Genomic DNA, 25466 nt, shown 5'->3' with positions numbered 1-25466 from the left:
TTATCTTGGGTTTGCCTTCCTATTTAAACCTACGGGGCAGTTGTGGCTCAGGGGTAACTGCAAGGTTGGTGGTTCGATCCCCAACTCCTCCTGTCAAAGTGTCACTGAGCAAGACCCCGAACCCCCAGTTGCTCCTTGCATGGCAGCAAGAATCAACCAAAATCATGGCCACACATGCGTTGACCCTAGACTTATGTATAAGGCTTCAAGACTAAGTCTCGAGTGAATGAGAGGGTGCACACACACATTGTTTGAGAAATCAGGAAATGTGTGGCAATCTGATAACTACCATATTACCATGGAAACTATGGCAACACTAATCATAGGCTATAACGTCAATCAAACTGACCACAATAGGAGTGTTCTATCTCACATATGACGGTAATTGGGTCCTTTTGTCATGTCAGGATTTGAGCATTAGAGCTCATTATGTATATTGAACTCACTAGAGCCAGAGGGAAATTGGCACCCTTTGATATTCTACTTTTAAACACTAAGAGCTGCCACTAAAGCCCTGAAAACTATCATTATCCAATGTTTTCACCTATAATGCTACAAAATGATGATTGGGAGTCAGGTGGCTGAGCGGTTAGGGAAGCGGGCTAGTAATCAGAAGGTTGCCAGTTTGATTCCCGGCTGTGCAAAATGACGTTGAGTCCTTGGGCAAGGCACTTCACCCTACTTGCCTCGGGGGGAATGTCCCTGTACTTACTGTAAGTCGCTCTGGATAAGAGCGTCTGCTAAATGACTAAATGTAAATGTAAGTGATGATTCAGATAATCTCAGTTCAATCCTCATAAAACATTACGTTACGTACGTTGATGGAAGTGAGAGGTTCTCTTTGCCATGTAGCCAACTGTACTTTAGAGCCGAATGCAGGCTAGGAGATTCATTCAGTAGCAAGGCACCATCATAGAGACTATTTTTAGCCCCGGAGGTGATGAAGGAGCCTTCTTGGCCCTGTCTTTCATTACTATTTCAGTGTGAGAGAGGGTGGCAGTGAGCGACACTGGTACAGACACAAGTCAAACGGATTTCAAACGGCAGGCGGTTTCCGTTAGCGACTGAAGACGAGAACTTGCTTGAGAAAGTGCTTTTCCCCTTTTCACAAGCAATACACCTTTTACATCCATTTTCTTATGAAAATGTTTTGTGTTTTTCCTTCTTTGCTTTATAAAATCTTACATAATGTGAGAATTTTTTTCATGAATGTTTTTTATTATGTGGAATAAATGAAAAAAGTATAATCTTCAAACCACTTCACATACTACTACTTTATATACAGGTTCCAGAGTTCAAGTGCCTCATGGGATATTAATATTACAAATAGCCTAAGTATAAGAACTGCTCAAATTAATTTTGTATTTGTTTTCCTTTGAAATAGGTTCAAGAGCTGTGCCCTGACTACAATGGAACATCCCATTTTTACTCGTAGCAGTATCGGCCTTATCTTTTTGATCAAACATGATATGAAACATGTTCACTTTGTGTAACTGTTACATCTTTGACCTGTGGCACCACACATTACTCACATTAAAGAGAGTGGGACAAAATCAATAAGGCCGTAGACCTGGGATCAATCATTTAGATAACATCCCTCCTTCTCTCTGGCAGGGGCTGGCTACAGACTCATTCACACACACACACAGAGAGAGAGAGAGAGAGAGGGAGAGGGAGAGGGAGAGGGAGAGAGAGAGAGAGAGAGAGAGAGAGAGAGAGAGAGAGATGGGATCCACATACCCCATATCCATATGTGATCAAATCAATCTTTCTTCAAAATGACTGCACATTCGATTGGTCTAAAGCAAAGCGGTGCGAGTCCAGTTGGATGAGCCTGTCACAAGCTTCCCCTCCATCTTAATCTCCAGCTGGTCGTGTGAGACACGGCGCAACATTTACATGACAATCTGGCTTGTAGCTGTATAAATTGCCCTATTAAACCAGAGAGAGATCTGACAAAGCTTGCTGATACACACACACACAGCATAGCGCGTACACAGACAACTCGCGTGCACACACACACACACACACGGAAAACATTATTGTAAATGACACCCACTTGTCACTCAGATATCTGTGAGCGATAGAGCCGCGCGTTTGACATGCGCGAGCGCACACGTGCACCTCTGACGGGGGCAGACAGGGCCCGCTAAAAGATTCATGTCTCGACTTCTGACAGCCGTGAAGCGTGATCACCACACCGCCGCTCTACACCAACCCCCCCTCACCCTACCAACCCCTGAGCAGGCCTCTGTGCAGTCATACCAACGTGGGACATGATAGTGGAATAGGTAGACATTAATAACCCATTAATTCTGAGCTTAATCAGATCAAATGTGTGTGAATGTGATCGTATGGCCAGTATGCAGCCTGTGATCATGGGTTGAGTAAGGTCCAGTGTTCAGGTGGGCACAGTTCAGAGTGTTCACTCCTTGATACAGTGTTTACCTACTGTCATACAGTCAAGGGATATTTCGACATGTGGTCTTATGTGAAATATCTCAGTCATGCATACAAATGGACGCACAGACACACACGCACGCACGCTACCAAATCCACTCTAAACAATACCCAAACATGCAGTAGCTGACTGGAATGTACAATGGTATAACACTGCACTGAAAGTGGCACACAGCAATGTCCAATAGGAATGCATGCCTCACTCTGTCCCTCCTCTTCCATAGCATCCAATCAGAGAGTACCATGATTGCCCACATCAAGCAGAGGAGGCCAGCAGCAGGTCATCAGCATGGTGCTCAGTGTTGAGCCACACCATCCTCAGTCCATTTGACCAGTCCATCTCTTCAACCTCTTTCCCTGCAAGTCACGTGTTCTCGGGCATCACAGTGACCACGCCGCCCAGCGTCCGGTTGGCAGGGAGGGGCGGGGGGCTCCAGTCCGGCTGGTAGAAGTGGATGTCGAATATTCGCGCCCAGTTGGCGAAGACTCGCTTCTCTGTGATGAAGCGGTGGTGGCTGCCACGGCGACCACGCTCGTGGGAGATGTACATGACGCACTCGTCCGCCCCGCGGGGTTCGTAGTAGTGGTAGGGGACTGAGGGTCGCTGGGGCTCCCTGGGGGGCCGGAGGATAGAGTTAGAAACAGAGAATCAACCATAGAAGTAAGTAGAAGCTTCTCCAGCTAATAGCACCGTTTACGAACATCATAATGAAGTAACCGCTAATTAATGTGTAAATGTGTGGGTCACAGTTCTTCCGTTTGTGTTTATATTCTCATGTTTATATTCATGTATTACATTTCATTCTCTGTTGCAACTGTATATATACCCCACCTCTGCTGCTAGTTTTATTTGTATTGTTTTATCTATATTGTTGTTATTTTTCTTAGTTTTTTGCTGCCGTTTATTTTTTATTGCTGTTCTCTGTTATTTTCATATTTTTTTCTATTTTGCCGCTAGTGCTTCAAACACCTATTCCTTTTTATGCCTACTATGTAGTTGTTGCTTGCCATGTCGTAAAAATGTCATGCTTACACTGCGCACATGATAACTAAATCACACTACAGGACTAAACAACGCCTGCTGTCATTGATCAGGATGTCAATAGCAGATGATGCTGATCGATCCCTGATTTGGGGGAGGTCCTTTCAGACCTGAGCTCACCTGCAGAAGTCAGGAGCCACCATGCCAAAGACGTTGATCCGGTCACACAGCTCCAAGGCGATGGTCATGGTGAACCAACCTGTGCTCAGCCAGGAGTTTGAGATCCTCCTGGGGGGCACACGGAAAGGCAGGGAGGAGGGATCGAGAGACAGAGAGAGAGAGACGGTTGAGTGGAAGGGTTGAGTGGACAAGCGTGACAAAAAAAGAGAAGAGAAAGGATACCTGATTAACTGGGAATTTATTGGAAAATCTCATTTTGGCAGGATATGGATGAATAAAGATTTATTCAAATCCAGAGATCGATTTTTACCCCAAAGACTAGTGCCAGGATCGTTTGCAGATTCATTAAAATACAAATCCATCCTAAATACTGATGGATGAGAATAAAGCTAGTCAAATATTCAAACCGTCGAGCACAAAGGAGAGATTTAGACGAGAGCATACTGAAGATACTTGGGGAAAATGACTCCTCTTTATTGGCAGGATGATTTATTCTTTCTCAAATTACTAGGTTTTGGTCCGCTATCAACAGGGCCCCTAATGAGAGTCCACTGAAACATGTGATAATGTAAAAACGATAAAACAGTATTTACGACATGTGGAACACTCTTCTTGAATACCCATCAATTTGGGATATTTCCCTTTCGTATCATTCATGGGCCAACAGACTGCTCATGAGGAACTTGCTTCAGCACACTAGGATCCTTCTCAGTGATTCTCAGTGATCAGTGGCCATAGCCTGCAGTACTGTGCATGGGGAACGTGTTCATGTTTGTAAAGGAGATTGTCAACTGCTCTCACTAATCTGTGAACAAGCTCCCCGATGACAATCATTAAACACACTTACATTCTGGTAGCTTCTTAATGAACTGGGTAGTGAAATAGAACAAACAAAAAGCTCTCTGAACACAACCCACATAGCACACAGATAGAACAGTAACACACCAAGGTACTATTTTTTTTAAATCAAATGTCTGTTTGACCAGGTAATGTTCTTTCTTGACAAATCAACACTATGGCTGTTGAGCAGTCTCACTTTGACAAATCCAAGAGGAAGAACTTATAATAAAAAGCTTTGATAACAGCAGTCTGAAGCACTGTGCTATTATAGAACATGACACAGACTTCAGCGTTCAAGGTGTACCACCCTGTTAGCCATCTCTCTGTCTAGCTCACTCAGAATGACATGGCTGGGGTTCATGTCTGGAAAGAAATGTACGGGCTGCTAAGCAAATTTGGAACTGGAACCGCTAGGCTGAAGGGGTATTGTTTACATGAGTCTATGAGAATGTGTGGGTTCATGCACCTGTTTTGCCAATCAATTATAAACAATTAGTACTTGATATGACTTGGATGTCTGAATAACTGGCAAGGGTAAGGCTGTGCCACGGATCTAAAACCCAGCCAGTTATTTCTGACCATGAAACAAAGTCAACTCAGCCTGATTGAATCTCGTCACAAACAATAAGTGTGTTTCTGATTCAATTAAAAGACAACAACTTAGGTTTTGGGAGCATACTTATTGGCTGTGGCATGTAAACAATAACCCTTGGCAGGTACTTTTGTTTTATCAGCAGAGCATACAGCATCAAATTGGAAAAGTTTGAACAAGAACATGAGTGACAACTAACAAATGTATCTTGGACACAGAGTGCTTTATTGAGAGGCTCCACTAATCCAGATAAATAATTATTCAGCGGTTTTCTTGTTTAATCACAGAGATGAAAAATGTGATGTAAAATGTCAAAGACCTCAAGCGCCATCTATTATGTAGTTGTATTCATTGGATGACTGGGTAATACCATGCCAGGAGGTAAGATGCTAACACGTTTGGGTTTTTGTGAAAATATATCACCCAAGTCTGGTCCTGAGGCTGTTTAGCTGCAGCTAAGCAATTACACTCCTCATTTAACCCTAATCTAGTTGGCAAGTTGTTACGAGAACCAAAAAAGACTTCTTCCCTTAAATGGAGGTTCTGCACTATGATTGTGAAACATCGTGGCTTGGAACCCCAAGTGAATGGAAATATAAACTATTGAATACAAGTGTTCTGAGATCATTCCATATCTAATTTGCTAGTAATCATTCCATGAAGCTATTTTCCATCCTTTGTAATTAAGCCTGCGAGAATCTAAAATACACCTGCTTTTCAGGGCTTTTGTGTTGATATAATCAAACTGGGTTGCACATGGCAACGTCCCACACAGTCCTAATTAACTTCAGAGAAATGGCATACTTTGTCATTTTCAATTACAGTCCTGCAGTTTCCTGTGCTTGACTGAATTATCAGCCTCAATAGAGAAGTGTCCGGAATAACAAGAGGCTAAATGCAATGTACTGGACATGTATATCCACTACATACTGTATTTATACAAACATCTGCAAATGCAAGCAAATATCTTCTGCATATATACTTCAAACAGAAGAACAAAATTGGATATCTATGACTATATAGTCAGAGAAGGATCATAGGAGCACAGTCGGTTACACTGAATAAACAATCACTTGACTCATAGGCTTAACTCAAAAGGGGTGAATGACAAAGATGTTTTCAAAATCCTTTTCAAAGTAATTTCCCTTGCGATGTCTGGCTTGAGCTGCAGTTCCAGCTCCACAGACGTCATTGGGCCAAGCCTCAGATAGACAGAGAGAGAGAGACATATCAAGAGAGAGACATAGAGAGAGAGAGAGAGAGAGAGAGAGAGAGAGAGAGAGAGAGAGAGAGAAAGAGACAGAAAAAGAGAGAAATAAAGAGAGTGTGCTGTGACATTTTATTTTCATCAGTGGCCATGGAACTGGAGCAGTTGAGCACTGTACTGTATGAACAACTCATTCAGCTCACTGTTCAATGCAGAGGTCTTGTATCTTTTTAGGAACTTAATCAAGGTCTTTTAAGATCTTTTTTTTCCAAGAACTCATCTGCTTGAAAGCTTTGTATCTTAGGTTACCTAGGCACCCTATCAGAAACATACTCACACTGGCACCGGTTGGTGCCCTCATTGCACTGCATTGAAGCTCCGCTATTGGCTGTAGTCCTTGTCGATTACAAAGTGCCACACAACATAAGAATAGTACCACTGTGCTTATTTCCAGAACTCCAACACCCTCGCAAAATGGAGTTAGATAAACTGAAGCTCAACTAATACGCATCAGCCCAGTCAAAGCACGGAGGAATGCAACCAAACTCAATTTCTGAGTTTTTTTTTTTTCTCGAGTTCTGTATAAAGTCTCTTCCGTTCCTCTGGTCCTTGTGCTAGCATGTCATCATCACCCTCCCACCCTTCCCTGTCTTCTCTGCTTCTCCCTGTCGTCTAACCAGGCTTCCCAGGGGATCTGCTTAGCTGCTGCTCGGCCGTGACCCACTAGAACTCTCCGCCACACCCCGAGTTCAATGCCTAGACCCCAGGCCTGGCCTCCTCCATCCACACCAGGCTTGTCTCTGCTACCAGCCACCACAAACCACATCAGGCTTGGCTCTGCTACTAGCCTCCTCCACCAATCGGGCTTGGCTCTGCTACCAGCCCTGCTTCAATAAAAGCATATATCTCAATAAAAGCATATCTGGTGTGTTACTGAACCCGTGAAACAAACGAAAGCCGATTCCCACCGACAACCCACCGCCCTCCGCCTCACCTGTCCTTGCCCGTCTCCCTCTTGAAGAGCTCGTCGAACTGCAGCATCTTCTGCCAGGAGATGATGTAGACCTTGAGCTTGGGCAGCACCTGGTTCATCAGGCGCAGGTTGTTGTACACCAGACCTTTCCCGTCCCGCCTCATGTAGCTGCTGGGGCCCCAGAAGATGAACACCGTGTCCTGGCTGGCGTTGAGCAGCTCGTGGCGATTGCGTAGCACCCGCTGCATGCTGGAGTGGGCGACGACGCGCAGGGTGGTCCGGAGGCCCACGTCTCGGCCGTAGCCCCTCGTGGTGGGGGCGTCGTTCATCCGGATCACGCACTCGGCCTGGTCGATCTCCTCGCCGCGGCCCCCACCAATCAGGTGGCCGGAGCTGGTCACCAGGGCACAGGTCTGGCAGTGCATTTTGAGAGGCTGAGAAGGAGGAGGGAGAGAGATGAATATGGACATGGATAGTTCATGTACTTACAATCGGGTCCTGCACCTTACATTTACATTTAGTCATTTAGCAGACGCTCTCATCCAGAGCGACTTACAGTAAGTACAGGGACATTCCCCCGAGGCAAGTAGGGTGAAGTGCTTTGGCCAAGGACACAACGTCATTTTGCGCAGCCGGGAATCGAACTGGCAACCTTAGGATTACTAGCTAGATTCCCTAACCTCTCAGCCACCTGACGCCCTTTAGTCAGTAAGGGAAGGATAGGAGGCGGCCCTTCTTTGCTTTGAAGTCCCGAAATTCTTTCGCAGTCATCGAAAATGCTTTTGAAATACAGTATCTACCCGGCTGTCTAGCAAACAAGAACAGTGCACCTAAAGGGGACCTTCGTGAAAAGTACCCCCTACTGTATATGTATGAGGAGGAAAAATGCTTTGTTGACAAATGGATTGTGACAGTGGCTCTTGGGTTTGCACAGCTTGTCATTGACTTGCTACTGTCACAAACACTTTTGGGTCTCACAGAGGATTTGCTTGGAAACACTCTCTCTTGTCTCATCCAAAGTCACTTCTCTCCCACCTCACATACTGTACTTCTGATGTATGGCATTCCTTGATGCATAATATCTTCCTATAAATTATTCCTTACATAAAAGCCATTACCTTTCATAGAAGGCTAGGCCTCGTAGCCTGCAGTGAACTATCTTCCGAGCAACAATACAGCAACAATTTAAGATGACAAAAATCTTAAAGTAACAAACAATGAGGGTGTGCTAGCCATTTTGTCCAACATGGAATTTCCCAATATAGAATCACCAGGCCATAGTTGAGACAGTCAATTGGGCCATGTGGACTGTGTGAGAGAGAAAGAGAGCGAGAGAGAGAGAGAAATACAGTATACCGTATGTCTAGAGGAAGGGCAACTCCTCTGGTGTTTGATGAACTGCCGAGGTAACGAAGCCCTGGCGGTCTACCAGTCTATCCATCAGACCCCCCCACCCCCCTCCACTCTGGGTCGGTCCAAATCAGCCTCTATTCCTCCAGAGCTAACACAGAGCCAGTGGGGCATCACAGTAAAACCATCGTTCTAACATGGAGTTCACTTTCACACTGCAGGCAAAAGTGGCTGAGATCAGCTTTTCTTGCTCAGACCTCAGTCTGAACAGGCAATACGGATCCATCCGACTTTGAAGTCACTCAGCATCGACAGTCTGCACAATTGTGCGCTGGCGCGAGTCGCTCGGTGAATACAAGCGTGGACGACAGCTCCGATGAAGGTCGTCATTGACAGGAGGCCTGATGAGCTTCTGAACAAGCAAAACTAGAGGGGTTGTATGTTTGGATCAAATCAAACAAATGTCCAGTGTAGTGCGTCTGACGTCTTTGTTATTGTTCATTTGTGCATGCGGATCAATTCAGGATCGTGACCAGATCCCATTGGAATCTGATATTGGGCAAAAATAATAATAATTATGTGAACAGCCAAACATATAATTTTGGGGGGATCTGAACAATAAATCCGAATTGAGCTCTTAGGCTTGCAGTGTAAAGGAAAGTGGGTCCATAGTTCATGTCTGAGGATTTTAAGAGAGTCTCCTGGCCCGATCTGTTCTCTCAGGGAGCCAGCCCAGGCTAATACAAAGAACAAGAATGGATGGCTGGGTTCTCTATGTCCAATCCTCTCACCCTGTCAGGTGGAATTGCTGCCCACCAACTCTGAATTAAGTTGTATCTGTATACTCACAGGTGCATCTGCTCGTCTGATTACCCCAACAGCCAGAACCAAACACTGTTTCAAGAGCCTCGCAGCACATTCTGAGCTTGGCTCAAGAAATCTATCATCTATAAATATATAATTCAGAAACGTTTGTATATTGACATCTGTTTTTCCCCAAAAGAAATGCCAGTTTATTTTTGACCCAGAATGAATTCTCCCCGAACCCCTAACAGCCTCCATGCCACATGGTACTACATCTAAGCCATTAGCGGTGCACAACAGATGAGCTACTGTTCCAATAAGGACACGGAATCGGACCGGATGTGAATTGTTCATGTTGGTTCCAGACAGTACATTGTGTTGCCCTGCTCTGTAAGACATGCATGACTAAACAACAGAGATTACCAAGTGCCACATTCACCAGTCCCTATAATTAAACAGTGACAGAAAGATGTTGTAAAGAGAGTGATAATTATGAACATAATTAAACTGTGATTTTGGCAGAAAAAAATGAGAGAAATTACGCAGATTTGCCGGTCTGATTATCTCAGTGGTCAGTACAGCAGCCTGACTGCCTAGCTGTACTCATGGGCACTGGACGTAATTAGCAGTAAAAACCCAACACGGGTCTCCAGGCATTAAATCAGATAATTTAATCATTCTCCTTCCCTCCTTTGCTTGGCAGAGGAATCCCTATTAAATATTAAATATATTCGATATTACGAAAAACGGTTGCAGTTTCAGGTAAGCTAGAGAAGCCGAGAAATAACACAAAGGTGGTGTTATTGATTTGAAGGCAGCAGATCGTGGGAGAGAGTATGGAGTCTGGAGCTCAGCACCTGCCGACTGTAGGGCAGCAGCCAAATAAAAGCATACGGCCAATAAATGCTACTGCTGAAAGGCTGCAAGCACTTCAGCCTGCAGGACACACAGTGACTCTGATACGCCAACATAAAAGACCAGCGCTTGATCAGAGTCCAAAGTTTTTGGAGTCATTATCGCTTGGTGTGCAGCTACCTATGTGAGCGAAAGAAAGGTAGAGAGAAAGAGAGTCAGGAGGAGAAGGTGCAAGAGGGGAGAATAAAAATAAATGAAACAGCAATTAAGGTCAATAGCACCAAAGAAGAACGAGAAGGAGCTGGGAACAAGAGACTCCAATTAGTGTCAAAAGCAACAGCTAGGGTAGTATTTTTGTGAGTGTGGAGGGGGGGAGGAGGGGGGGGAGATGTTGTTTCGAAAACTAGCCACTGAAGTGTGGAGTGCAGGCGGCACCTTCAATGGAGGAGGATGAGGTGCCTGCTGGGAAGAGTCCACAGGCCTGTCCGCCCATCAGAGGGACTCTGCCAGGAAGCTGAGGTGTGTGTGGGGGGGGGGGGGGGGGGGGCAGCAGGGATTCCAGAGGAACAGCCTGCGCTCATTTCCAGGGATGACAACTTAAGTCTCTAGTCCGCTCCAGAGGCCCTGTCCTAATTAAAACTGCATTTTGGATCACGGAGATCAATTGGAAAAAAGGACACCTTTGATGGAGGACAATAACTGTGCACTTGAGTCTGATTCAAATTCTGATTCAATTTTCTTTTTGGGGGGGGGGACAACAGACAACACTATTATGGTTGATATCTTGTTATAGGGTGGTATTTCAAACCACATCTGATGTTACTCTGGGTTTGAAGAAAAGAGGATTTGTGGCAAAGCTCTGATCTTCAAAGTGAGAGCCGGAATGAAAGAGGGAGCTTGACTTGTGACAAAGACAGCATGAGAGTGAATGTGTGTGTGTGTGTGTGTGTGTGTATATGTGTGCAGACAATGTTGTCTTATCTTGCACCATCACTAAAGAGGGACGGTTTAAAGATGCATAAGAAATAAAAGGAAAACAGACAAACTGGGACAAACTTCTACTCCTCCAAACCCTTTCCTCTGATCTCTAGAACACCAATCAACTCTGAGCTGGGGAGGGGCGGGGGGTGCAAAATACTATAGTAGGAAAGCGAACCATGTATTTATTGATTATTAACGGCGTTCTGTTCTGTGCAGTAGAGATTGTTCAGGATGCGTCTCAGGCTGTTCCAGGTGGGAGTTCTCATCAGTATGTGTTGCAGGAAGCACAGATCCAGACGCCCCGTGTGTCAACTCTGTGGAAGCTGTGAGACTTGCAGGTTACACCCTAGTCTGCAGCTAATTGGCCAATATAGCTCTGCCGGCCGGCTGGGCAGGTCATCAACCAGCCTTCTTCCTCTCACCACAGCCCGCAGAGAGACAGCCCACAGAGTGAGAGTGTGTGAGAGTGAGAGAGAGTGAGAGTGAGAGTGAGAGTGAGAGTGAGAGTGAGAGTGAGAGTGAGAGTGAGAGTGAGAGTGAGTGAGAGAGAGAGAGAGAGAGAGAGAGAGAGAGAGAGAGAGAGAGAGAGAGAGAGTGAGGGGGGGGTGCAGAGAAAAGGAACGAAAGAAACACAAGCTAAGAGACATTCCCCGTCGCGATGATTGCCTTGGTATGAATACCAAAGATGAGATGCAATTTACCAGGCTGAGAACTCTCTCTCTTCCACCCTGAGAACTGAGATTACAGTAGGAGCCTTGTAGCTAAGATTGTTCAGAAAAAAAGGAGGGAGAGAGGCGGGGGGCAGGGGAAGGGTGTGGAGGATAAGGATTGGAGGGAGGAGAGAGACGGTACCAAGCTCTACTCAACCTGGGGAGGGACGCGCCAAAGCTGGGGGTGATATGGTGGGCGGTGGCGGAGGAGTGGGGGAGGAGGGGGTGATATGGTGGGCGGTGGCGGAGGAGGGGGTGATATGGTGGGCGGTGGCGGAGGAGTGGGGGAGGAGGGGGTGATATGGTGGGCGGTGGCGGAGGAGTGGGGGAGGAGGGGGTGATATGGTGGGCGGTGGCGGAGGAGTGGGGGTGGAGGGGGTGATATGGTGGGCGGTGGCGGAGGAGTGGGGGAGGAGGGGGTGATATGGTGGGCGGTGGCGGAGGAGTGGGGGTGGAGGGGGTGATATGGTGGGCGGTGGCGGAGGAGTGGGGGTGGAGGGGGTGATATGGTGGGCGGTGGCGGAGGAGTGGGGGTGGAGGGGGTGATATGGTGGGCGGTGGCGGAGGAGTGGGGGTGGAGGGGGTGATATGGTGGGCGGTGGCGGAGGAGTGGGGGTGGAGGGGGTGATATGAAAGGCAATCTTGATAGATGAAAAAGACGAGCAAGAAAGAGAAGTGGCTGTCAGAGGAAGAAAAAGGGGGAACTTGGGAGACAACGAAATGTAGGGCAGGCCCTTTGGTGAGACATCGGTGGGATGGCTGTGCCATTCCAGGAGAAAGTTTAGCGTGGCACCTCCCCTCCTCTGTCACAACTCATAATAGGAAGGCGCTGAGGCTCGTACAAGCGGTTTGTACGCACGGGCACAACAGGAATAGAACAAAAACATCCATATCACGGTAAAACATCCTGATTTGATGGTGGTCAGATTACCGACACAGTGGTTGATTTCTTGAGGCATACCCTGTTGTTCCACGCTGGAGAAAATTGTGCTCTAATTGGAAACGTTCTAGTCTGTTCTAGGAGGAGCCTGTCCTACATCCTGTGGTTGAAAAACACATTCACGCGACAACAACAAAGAGTTCTGTTCTTTGTGCTGTTTGGTCTTTTCGATTCCTCTGCACAACAAATCCTTTGCATGAAGTATGGAAATAAAACTGGATAGATGACAGTGGATATGAATATCAGCAACAAATGAACAACAACATACTCATTTGAATGTGGCACTCTGTCAAGGTAAAAATGACAGTTTGAAGCAAACAAATCCACGATTTCACACCTACCTAAATCTTTTCCTGGAGACTGCAGGAAGATAATACATAACATACACAACTATAAAGGCAGGAGTCTCTGTGTCACTGTCTGTCTATGGCTCGATTATCTCAAGAACCGGGCACTGCGTGAAGTTTGCCAGATGTATTGCTCAGGTCCCAAGGACCCGGGGTCGTGTGTAAAGTTTTTGGGATAAGCGGTTCACGAGAAATAAATAGAAACGCAATCGCCGCCATTTTGAGCTGCACTATGGAGCCATGGATCACACAAAACAAGATCAATTCCAACACAACCCCTTCGCCAGATCACAAATATATGTAATGGGCACTACACTAATGTTTCATGATCCCAAGGGGGCAACTACTTTCAAGTTACAGCAATAATATATATTGCGAAAAGAACATCTATAAAAAAAAACATTCATGTACTTAAACAATGATTTTTTTAAATGCTGTCGACAAAAAAAAACTGTCCGTTAACCCATTATAGCTGGATATAAGTTACCTTCAAACTTACTTCTGAGTACTAAGTCACAGGAAGAAGGACAGTGAAGGCAGCTTTGGCACATGCAGACCTGTAGTCCCTTCAGCATGTGCTTCCATTAGCAAACAGCTTCATGGGGGTTTTAACCCAGGTCATCTCCCCCCACACTCACTGTGCTCCACTCATTAGTCTAATCCTAGATGTCTTCCTCCTCACAGAAGTCGACTACTCACACACTCCGAGAACACACACACACATACAACCTGCTCACCGCCTCCAGCAGGGAGTAACCCCTCCTCTCTTTGCTCTGTAATGAAGGAACGGCGAGCGTACGATACCAAGCGCCTGCCGGAATGTCGGTGTGCATATCTCTATACAAGGGTATTAGGGGGATTAAGATTGATTTCGATGCTGTAGCTGTCTGTGCTGATCTCCGCGGTTATTAGTTTAGCATCTGATGCTATCATCATGAACGCCTCTCTCGCATAACTGATGAGAGCGGCTAAGGCCAGCAGCAGCAGAGAAGCTTACTCTGGTTACAAACACGGCGGAAATTGAGATGGCAACAGTGCCTCCGTGAACGCATCATGGGTTCACGTTTCAGAGCCTTGCCATCCATCTCGGGCTGCAGGGGTCCACATGCAGCCATGCGGCAGCCCCAAACACATGTAGGTCTTCGGGTCAGGGCCCTGGGAGGGGGTGTACTGTATACGGACTAATAATGTCTAAAAGCTGTGATCCATTTCACACTGCACAGGCAGGCTCAGTTCCCACGACGATTCCCTGCTGTTGATCTCCGAGTGAGAGATTCTGCTTAACCCGAATTGATGTCGACACCCCGAGTTAGAAGGAGGCTTGACTCTACGTGGGTTCAATAAAGTGCTTACTCTTCCAACACTGTGTTGAAGTGCAGCATGTACAGGCCTGGGCCCAGGGCTTGTGGGACATGCTGGTGCCGGTTTCACAGTTTCACCAGGTTTCCCCTAAACCAGTGGGAGATGATGACGGCATCCCTCAAAGTGTGGACTACCTGTTCTGCCGGAGAATGTAAAACAAGTTGCATTGGTGCTTTGTGTTGAACTATAAAGTCATTTGATCCTATTGGGAGTCTTTGACGTTCCATTCTCAGAGGCTCCCTCTGGGTGCTTCCCACTGTGAAATACTGACCCACTTTTGGGGGGTAGCAAAGACATTTTCAAATGAAGTGTTTTGTGTATCAAACAATAAATATCTACTCCTTGTTCAATGTGTTGCTAATCCTTTGGGAATCTGGCAGCATATGGAGGGAGACGGAAACACAAATAATAGTCTGATCGTTTGTCTCAGTGTGAAGCACCAGCCCATTAATCATTCCTAAAGAGCTGAGTAATGCAGCCACCCTCGCACAAAGGGGGTGAGTGAGACAGAGAAGTCACACATTCATCTTTCAGCTTTTTCTTCACTCGCCAATTGTTAGAAGTCAGCCATTTTGTCACGACGTGAGGTGGGGTTGGACCCAAACGCAGGGGAGTCGGCAGGCATGCCGCATGGCAGAAACAAGGGTTTTATTTCTCAAAAACGGGAACAGATAGGGTACTCACACAGACAGGTATGGTAAGGACAAGACAAAGACTGGACACAAAACAGAAACCTAAATACACACCCAAACGACACACAGGTGGACACAATGACGCTAACGAGACAGGTGAAGACAATGACAGGGAAACACTAGGGCAGGGCAAAAAACTGAAACTGGGGGGGCACGGCTGTGGCCGTGACAGTACCCCCCTCTCAAGGGACGTCACCGGACGTCCCACAAGGCCGGAGCAGGTCCGGGGGTCGGCCCGGAGGCAGGTCCGGGGGTCGGCCCGGAGGCAGGTCCGGGGGTCGACCCGAGGTGGCGGCCAGGGCACAGGGCAGGACCGAGGCTGGGGCACAGGGCAGGAACGAGGCTGGGGTACAGAGCAAGAACGAGGCTGGGGTACAGGGCAGGACAGAGGCTGGGGCACAGGGCAAGAACGAGGCTGGGGCACAGGGCAAGAACGAGGCTGGGGCACAGGGCAAGAACAAGGCTGGGGCACAGGGCAAGAACAAGGCTGGGGCACAGGGCAAGAACGAGGCTGGGGTACAGGGCAGGACCGAGGTCGGGGTACAGGGCAGGAACGAGGCCGGGGCACAGGGCAAGAACGAGGCACAGGGCAAGAACGAGGCTGGGGTACAGGGCAGGACCGAGGCTGGGGTACAGGGCAGGACCGAGGCTGGGGTACAGGGCAGGACCGGGGCTGGGTGCTGGGCGGCACAACCTTGTTCGTCCGGGCACAGGGCGGCACAACCTCAGGATGAGGCAGGGGCACAGGGCAGGATCGAGGCAGGGGCCCAGGGCAGGACCGAGGCTGGAGTCGGGGTTCAGGCTGGGGCTGGAGCCGGGGTAGGAACCAGGACTTGGGGTGGGCCCTCCGCTGCAGGCTTCGGGGTCCACCAAAAGCAAGTCGGGTCCCTAGGAAAGGGTTCGGGGAACTCTCTGCTGGGTCCATTTGTGGTCTAGTCCTTCTGTCACGCCGTGAGGTGGGGTTGGACCCAAACGCAGGGGAGTCGGCAGGCATGGCAGAAACAAGGGTTTTATTCTCAAAACTGGGAACAGATAAGGTACTCACACGGACAGGTATGGTAAGGACAAGACAAAGACTGGACACAAAACAGAAACCTAAATACACACCCAAACGACACACAGGTGGACACAATGACGCTAACGAGACAGGTGAAGACAATGACAGGGAAACACTAGGGCAGGGCAAAAAACTGAAACTGGGGGGGGCACGGCTGTGGCCGTGACACATTTATCTATCAGCTGCCATCTTGCCAAAGGTATCATCCACTTAACATTGTTTAACCTTTTTAGCTCCTTCATAGCTCCCACAAAGAGCACGTAGAGGCGCCCCCCCCCCCCTGGCTAGGCTTACAAATCGCCAAAGGTTAAAACATGTAAAGCATGAAATTCATTTTCTGCTCACGAAACAAACAATAAAGTTTCAGGATTTGTCTTTGTGCTGAAAATGTATGAGTTCACCAGTGATTCCCTAACCAGAGAATGCCACAAGGCACACAACGCAAGATTACTGTGTTGAGGGAATATTTATCGAGAGAGAGAAAGAGAGAGAGAGAGAGACTGCGCCCTCTCATCCCGTAATTGCTTTTCAGGCCTGCCTTGGTAAGACCCTGAAGCTCTGTTTTGTTTGCCAATAGAGAAATTGTAGATAAGTTGGGAGACCAAGAATAAGGGCAACTGGGAAAGCAGTACGGAGAGAGGAGAATGGATGTGCTACTCCCTTTGAGTGGGAACAATAGTGCTCAAGCATTTCTACCATGTTCCTAAAAACATGAGAACATGGAACTCGACTCTTAATAATAGTGTGCATGAAGACAATGAAACGCCATAGACACACACATAGCTATTTCACATGAAAGAAGGCCCAGCTTCCTCGTTGGACAGAAAGACCTAACTGGGGAGTTGTTTTGATGGCCTCCAGCTGGTTGATTGCTCAGAGAGATCCTAATGAACGATGAAAAATGACTTTGTCTCGTAGAGAGAACAGCAGAAGATGTGGGCGTTCCAGATGATACATGAAACATCTCACTTCTCCAGCTGTCAGCATAGCATTTAGTAAAGAAAGGGGGAGAAAGAGAGAGAGAGAGACTGAGAGAAGCCATTCATGATCTTTCCTTGGCACTGATGGCTTAGTTCTCCTTGGCACAACCATTACATTATATTATTAAACACAAAAGGCCAAAAGTTATTAAAGCTAGTATGTTTTACAATTAATTTTGCTCTTGACCTGAAACACCTCAACATTCATATAATCACGTGGGCATAATCTTTAAAATGTCCTGTTTGTATGCGTTTCAATATGCCTTGTTTCAACATATTCTTTTTCAGCAATGTTAGTCACACAGAACAGGTGACATATTGTGAGACTCGTGCAATGTGTTTCCCACCTGTCGTCTCGTGCTATGAAAGCTACTTTTATAAGGCTGATGGCATGTTCTCACCACTGAAGTATATTTCATCCTCGTTCCCCAATTCCTCTGCTGCTGCCCAACCCTGTCATGTCAGCCGTGTGTCTGCACGGCTTGCGTGTCTCAAAGCCAATCTGAGCAAAGTGGCTGTGGTCTCTTTTGGGTTCTCTACAGAGAGCCAGACAGAGTAGTTTCCCATCCTGCTCATGCTGAATCAAATAAGGACGGTGTGTGGAGGAGAAGCCACCCCATCCCCTGGGAGCTCTTTATCTCTCTCTCTCTCTCTCTCTTTCCCCTTCACTCTCTCTCTCTATCTCTCTCTCTCTCTTTCCCCTTCACTCTCTCTCTCCATATCAATCTCCACACATTCTGATTGGTAGTCTACTCAGAAAGCTTGGGGAGTACTGGAGGCTATTTGCCAGCTGGGTACTGTAAGGTCCAGTCACAGACTCCAAACACTTCCCTGTGGATTCCTTTCTACTGTATATAAGATACATATAATAGATGCTGGTTGTTTTCCTTGATATCTGAAGCATGTGTAGTGTGCCAGTCTTCTGCAGCTGCTGATTGGTAATTGTGGGTTTCAGCAAACTTATGATACGCTTCTCAGAGCCATGGCCTTTAATTGATGTCCCTGGACTGTATAATGTCAATAGGTTTATAGAGAGAAAACATGAGACAATAAATTGGACGTTTCTTTTTGAGGGTCTACCGTTAGCGTCAAAGGGGGAGGCGGACGAGTGGGGGATCAATACTCATCCATACGCCTGGCCAACTCAAACATTACAGGAATCCTCATTAAATCAGTTGGGCTCGCTCACTGAATATTGACATTTGAGTGAGAAAAACACTTCTGCATGGCTTGTCAAGAATTATAAAACAATTCTGACTCACTTCCAATATTTACGCCAGTGCAGAATGTGTCTCGATTTAAATTCACCATGGCCTTGGGGGGGGGGGGGGGGGGGGGGGGTTATTCCAAACATCTAGAATACTGTACTCTGCAGAGTGTAAACTCCAAAACAAATATTGACCCTCTAGTTATAAAACAACAGAAAACATCCATCCATCTCATCTTGCTATACAAAAGCAAACAAAGTAAATTGGGAAGAAGATTTTGTAGATTTGATTTAGCATCGGCATGCGGCAAGGCAAGTACTGTAACATGCATGCAGCCTACTGTGTGTGATGGCATCAGTGATACGGCCTGCTTTCTACGCACTGCCGGGACTATGGTTTCATTGATTGCTCTACCCCCCTTTGTAAAAGGAAGGTAGTCAGTCAATACCTCCAGTGACGTCAGTTATCACCCAGGTGTACCCCTGGGTTCATCAATCAGAGATTAAGACTGCATAAGGACTTTATTTGCACTAAACATTTATTGGTACAGGCAGGTGCTACCCCACGGTCCCACTCCTCTAGGCAGTGCAATTGTGACAAATGACAGGGTGGGTATCCTTAAGGAGCTGCACTAAAGATAATTCTTGCGTAATTAATTAAACCCTACCTGTGAAAAACGAAAATGGACAGGGTAGGGGAGAGAGAGAGAGAGAGATTGAGAGAGAGAGAGAGAGAGAGAGAGAGAGAGAGAGAGAGAGAGAGAGAGAGAGAGAGAGAGAGAGAGAGAGAGAGAGAGAGAGAGAGAGAGAGAGAACAAATCACCATTGATATTTCATTATAGAGTCCTGTAACATCTGCTTACCTTGTGGTCTATTATGCCACTGTAGCCCTGTAAGACTTGCGCAGCATAAGGCTTGGGCTCCTTGAGAGGAGGTTTGGTGGTCTGGTCGGTTTGCCGATTCTTCGTATCGTTAGCTTCTCTGGACGCATAGTTGAAACTGGTATTGTAAACGAGGAACAAGCTCGCACACATAGTAATCACTAAAAACACGGCTACCCCATGGCGCTGGAACAAGAGAATGACACAGATGTTGAGAAATTAGCCGCATTACAGTGCTAAATATTGAGGCATTACAAGAGTGACTCCACAGTCCTTGGATAGTCGAGATTTGAGCACAATTTACAACTGGCTTTGTGAACAACCTGTATTACGCACACATTGAGGATTAAAATACAGCAGAAACTTCAGATAAATAATGAATGTGGCAAACTTCAAGATTACCAGAAATTATTTGTAAAGTGGTCGAGGTTTTATTATCATATTATCATTTTATTATCATATATAAATACAGGAAGAATACAGATGTATGAGCTGTAAACCTGAGGTATGCTTTGCATGAAATATGGACACTTGTTTCATGACTTTACGGTGGTAGTTGTTCAGGTAGGTGACGTTCTCGTGTTTGTTAGATACCGTCCCTCTACACGGATTTCTATCAATTCATGCATGACTGATGGACATTTTTATAAATGAATCCATAAACTGCAGATAAAGATTTGTATAAACCACCTTCCTGTTTACATTTTCGTAATAGGAAAATCTATGAGACGCACAGCTGGATGTTTTTTTTCAAATCTTTCTCGGACCCAACACTGTACACAGAATTATGGAGATTGAACTGCACTTTAATGAAGAGTTATGGTTTGCCAATGATAGAAAAAATTAAATATTACCAAAGGAGTCTTCATTTTGCGACAGACTGTCTTAATTCCACGAGTCTGCACATGTGTGTCCACTTTTCCTTAACATCAGTCTGAATACACTAAAACCGAAAATTCCACTTGCATCCCTGCAGGTTCACGCGATCAACATTGTGCTGTGAAGGGTTTCTGCACTATGTCAGATTACTGCCTGTATGGATGGAGACTAGAACCGGAGCGCATTTCATAGAGTAGCCGAAAGACGACAGATGTTGACTGTCGTATTTCTCCATGGTCTTAACGCTTACCGTGTTTGAGGACTGAATTTGAGAGGAAATGGGCTATACTAAAGTGGGAGGTAGAAGGCGTGTCGCAGGTGCAATAGATTAGTCTAATGAGGCCAAACGCACAGATGATTGGTTTAAACTAAATTGTTATTGGAGCGTTGAAGGAACTGGCACATCCAAGCTAAAAAGTCATTATGATGAAATAGGTATTTGTAATGAATATATTGTCCATTGAAGCCTATTGCTTTTTGGTTGACTTATCTTGTCATTCATAACTGCACATCTTGAACAATAATCAGAGCTATGTTGGTATAGACAACATGTCCAAAAACAAATGGTAGAGCCAAAACCAGATTGGGCTATGGCGAACAGTTTAAAGACAGCAAGCAATTGTGCATAATCTACTTGACTCCCGAGAGTCAAACGATTTCATGGAACTAGTAATCCACAGCAGCATTACTGCCTGGCAGTAATAAAGATGAGACACATGCCATTAGGTGGACAGAAGCAGTGCTTTGTATCTCCTCCAAGCAATTCTGTTTATCAGGCTTTTGGGTGGGACTACAATAAAAGGGCATTGTGTGAATGACTCATTTAGGTTGTAATACTATGTAGTACAGTATACTTAGTCTAGTATAGTACTATAAAGGTAACAGCATTTATCAAATGAGTAGGTAACTATGAAATTGTCATATGGTACAGTTTAATACCATATAGGTAATATCATGATGGACTATTCATTATAGCGAACAGTGTTGGTGTACACAATATGGAGACCCAGATGTAATTGTACATTTGCCCTGACAAGATCTTCTCTAATGGAGCCCCTTGATGTCATCCCTACCCTGACAGCCATGTGTTGACCAGCAGGTGTGTACGGTGGCTGTCACAGCAGGGGTTCCAGCAGCACACACTTATCACCCGTCATCCTCCCCAGCACGGCTGGCTGTGTAGCTCCACCTGGGCCCCCAATAAACTTCTCCTTTTATGTTCCCTCTAACCCACCGTGGATCAGTGTCTCCGTGGTGATTTATGAGGGACTATTCCCTGTGGTGCTACAACGAAGACCTTGACGAGAGCATTTGGCTGGCTTTTTTGTCCTTTACATAATTAGACAAGTACACCTAATTTACCCCTCTTATTACTCTGGGGCCTGATGACAAACGAGGAGGGGGCCTGTTGTCATGCAGGGACACTGTCATGTCCTCAGCCAGGGGCCATGTGGTCCCCAGGTCACATGCTGGCGAGGCCTGACGACACACGTTATCTGGGTTGGAATCTAGTCCCATTCTTGGTATGATAACAATGGCAGTGAGTGAACCGATCCAGCATAAGGACCCCAAACGGAAGTCTACTCAGTGGTAAAAACACAAATAAACAGAAACAGACCAAATCATACTTATACTGAATCTCGAATAACTAACATTGGCAGTTTTCAATTGGTTAAACATTACCCCCGGTCATTAAACTGCTATCTCTTTTCGGTTGGTCTACATTTACAATAAAATCCTTGTGGCCTAGGACTGAGTGGCCAGGGCATTGCTCCCCCTATTTGTTGCTGGCATTACAGTATGGTTGAGGGTGATGTCTCTCCTATGCTCAGTGCTGGCCTGTAATTAAATTGTTCCCTCAGGCATGATGGAGGGGGAATCTAGTTTCAGGGGTGAGTGGGCTGTGGGTTCAGACGGAGACCCAGAGGTACTGTATGTGAATGCCTGGCTTTGTTATGTGTGTGTGTGCTGGAGGAAAGACAAGCACTTCCAGCCCACTAACCATGCCAAGTGGGGAAGCAGCCCTTGGTAGCTCTCCCATGCAATACTGTAGCAGACCAACTGTGGGTAGATCATTTTAGCAACTGAAAGTCGTCAACTCCAGACTTTCTGTTTGGTCGCAGTTTGCAGTGAGCTGTCAATATGACAGTAAGTCCAAAATATGATGGACTTTGGTGTTTTCTTTCAATATCATTCCCCAGTGAATGTGTTCCTCTGAAAATAGCCACATTTTGTGAAAAGGCTTTCTCCGCCTAGATGGCTCATTCTTAGGGTATCGTTTATACCCCTCTTGATGCCTGTCTGCATTTGAATGTCAAGCACACACCCAACAACCTCAGCCTTCAAAATCTGTGGTCGGGAGACAGATTACTGGGTATTCAACAAGGTAATTTCAGCCTTTAGTGACTGTCTCAACACCAATTTGCCTGTGAGCAGGGTAAGGTAGACTCAACGCTCAGAGCCAGATGTATGGAGGCGGTCCCCTCCCTCTCCTCACCAACTGTCTGGCTTGGATGATTACTGAACGACAGTCTGGCTGAGAGTTTGATTGATTTGGTTGGACTTACTCCTGCTCATACTCCTGCCTACACGTTGGACTGACTGGCTGCCTGAATGACCTCTAGAGAACTGGATCCAGCTGCACAGGACTGTCTGTCTGACATTCACTGTGTTTGTCTGTCTGACTGGCCGTCCGTCCATCGGTCATGCTGTCTGTAAATGTATTTCCTCTTCCTCTCAGCCAGTCTGTCTATCTTTATTTCCATCTAGCCTGCCTATTCTGCCAGGCAGTGTTCGTATGCCTGTCGACCGGCCTGCCTGCCAGTCTCTCTCTATCCCTCTCCCTCTGTCTGTGTGTTAAAGGAGCTTGCCTCTCCTGATGTCAGCTCAGCCTCAGCAGATGCTCTGGCTGAGGCTCCATGCTCCACGTACCCCGGCCCTGGCAGCTGTCCACCCCTGCTGCCTGACCTGGCTAGTGTAGGACAGCCATCCCAGCCTCAGCCTAGTCCCTGTGTGGTGAAAACGTTGGGTTTGTGTGTGCTTGTGTGTGATATTACATATCATTGCCAGTCGATAGTGGGGGATTTTGTGAGGTTGTGGGTTATTTCATGTGTCTTATTTCATAGGTACTGCAAGAAGAAAGCTGACGGCCCCTCCTTCTCTGCAGTACCTACCTCCATTCTCTCCATCTGGATGCAGAAGTATAGATGGAGAATCGTACAAGGATCCATGTGAGATCTGTGATTTGATGCCCGAGAGATTTAATCGGCGTTTGAGGATACAGGCAGACACACTGACTGCGACAAAACGTACTGTATCAAAAGCTTTGAAGTCCAGCAACACCTCTGCCCACAAAAAACGAATGAATCCAACTTGAACCCATGTTGTGTACAATTTCATAATACTGATACTACTGCAAAACAACACTCATACAACTCAGTGTGTGTTCTTTGTGGCTGTGTTCTTCCATCCCCACATCGCTGCAGGCTTGTATGCTAACTTCATTTCGCTGGAGAGTAACCTTTCAGGAACCTGTCAGTGGACTCAAAGGGGCACCACAGGGTTACCTCAGCTCTCCAACATAAGGGATGAACAGAGCTGATGAAAACCCTGGCATGTCTTCACTGACATGTCTTCACTGACATGGCTGTGAGTGCCCAGCTTCTCTCCCCAAACTGTCAAAACTGTCTGACACCTACTTGTCGCTCAGAGGAGTTTGCGGGGGAGGAGAGTGTGTGTTTGTGGGGTGGGGGGGGGGGAGTATTTCTTGATTTATCTGCTGACAGAAACCAACAGGAATTTGGGAGAAGCTGCTCCCCCTTTAAAATAATAGAGTTGTTTTAACGACAGCTGTAAAAACCCAGTCAGTCACTCAAATGCTTAATCGTAGGAGTAAAATCCATGAATAGATGCTATATAACTACTACTGTATTAGTTCGAGGAAGAGAAAAGCTTTTTAGATGGTAAATAATTTTATAGCTGTCAAACTACAATCAGGTATGTTATGTTGCAAACTTCAGTCACATCAAGCTTGGTAAAAGAAAACTAAATTGGACATTACTGAGTACCTCAACTCCTGATAAGGTAAAAGTATTTTCCCTGAGGCCAACCTAATCACTTCTTTTATTTATTTAAACTTTTGTTTAACCAGGAAGGGTTCACTGAGATAAAAAAATCTGTTTTTCCAAGAGTGTCCAGGCCAAGTCAGGCAGCACCAACACCATTACACCATGAAAAACCACTCTAGTATAATCACCAGAGCATAATAAAATCATAAATACTTTCCAAATACTTTCATAAGTACTTTCCAAAACATTATAGTAAGTACAAGTAATGCTGAAATAAAATCATTACACTGTCTGTTAGTGAGAGTGTAAAAGATTCAAGCTGAGTCAAACACGTTGGCCAGAGTGAACGTTTTGTATGTGCGTGTTAGTGTGTGTATGTGTGTGTGTGTGTGTGTGTGAAAAAAGTGTTCAATTCTTATTTTGTTTTATTGGCTGACACTTAATGGCTAACACTCTGAGCCAACCCATTTCCTACCTGTTGCAGACAGGGAAGTAAAGACAAGAGGAAGGGAAGGCTGAAGGGGGTGGGCACCACCAACAAAGCATGAGGCTGTCAGTGTAACGGTCCCTATCAGACCCCATATTGTAGGAAAGTGTTGTGAATAAAAAAGCGCCCGTTCCATGCAAGTCTCTTATGAGGCAACATGGCTGAAATTGAGTTCTAGAGAAGCGCCTTTATACACATTCGAAAGAGAGCTAAATGTCCTTACAAAGCCTCTGAGATGACAAGACACATTGAGAGAGACAAAGCATTTCTGGAAACACCACCCACCACAGATTCAGTGCAATATCCCAATTAACAGGATTTGGCTAAGATACATGAGCAGACAGGCCAAGCAGACAGAGCACACTCCAAGAAGAGTATGTCATCAAACCTCGCTCCATCTTCCATCCTCACCGAGGCATCCTGAGCCACTACCACTTAGAACACGAAATAAGTACTTAAACACAGTTGGACATGAACATAGGTTGCCCTAAAACGTTCAGTTGTATTGTATTTGAAGTTTAGCAAGTGGTGTCAGGTCTAGCACAGCTAACACGTTGATGGATGGGTGTACAAGACAGGGCTGGATACATTGTCATGGAATCCACAAGATGAGGTAGACGAGGGATGACAGAT

General features: G+C 46.1%; 1 protein-coding gene across 1 annotated transcript; it reads right to left on the bottom strand.

The window, feature by feature from the left end:
* Positions 1–1729: 1729 nt before the first annotated feature.
* On the bottom strand, positions 1730–20514 carry st6galnac5a (ST6 (alpha-N-acetyl-neuraminyl-2,3-beta-galactosyl-1,3)-N-acetylgalactosaminide alpha-2,6-sialyltransferase 5a). Its single transcript, XM_062481022.1, has 5 exons — positions 20255–20514; positions 19383–19586; positions 7256–7668; positions 3623–3730; positions 1730–3074 (listed from the first exon to the last, which is right to left on the bottom strand). Exons 1-5 carry the CDS (start codon positions 20267–20269, stop codon positions 2825–2827), a joined length of 990 nt encoding a protein of 329 aa, XP_062337006.1. The 5' UTR covers positions 20270–20514; the 3' UTR covers positions 1730–2824.
* Positions 20515–25466: the final 4952 nt, after the last annotated feature.

Source organism: Osmerus eperlanus, chromosome 16 (genome assembly GCF_963692335.1).
Source record: "Osmerus eperlanus chromosome 16, fOsmEpe2.1, whole genome shotgun sequence".
NCBI classification, from domain to species: domain Eukaryota; kingdom Metazoa; phylum Chordata; class Actinopteri; order Osmeriformes; family Osmeridae; genus Osmerus; species Osmerus eperlanus.
Note: the sequence above shows the minus strand (reverse complement) of the source record. Positions and strands in the feature narration are given on the sequence as shown.

Bases quoted from the DNA above. Each gene is read 5' to 3' on its own strand.
- st6galnac5a (XM_062481022.1), bottom strand. The intron at 7,669-19,382 runs GTAAGCAGATGT...CCTCCTTCTCAG, and splicing joins GTGGCATAATAGACCACAAG to CCTCTCAAAATGCACTGCCA. The intron at 3,731-7,255 runs GTGAGGCGGAGG...TGTGCCCCCCAG, and splicing joins AGGGAGACGGGCAAGGACAG to GAGGATCTCAAACTCCTGGC.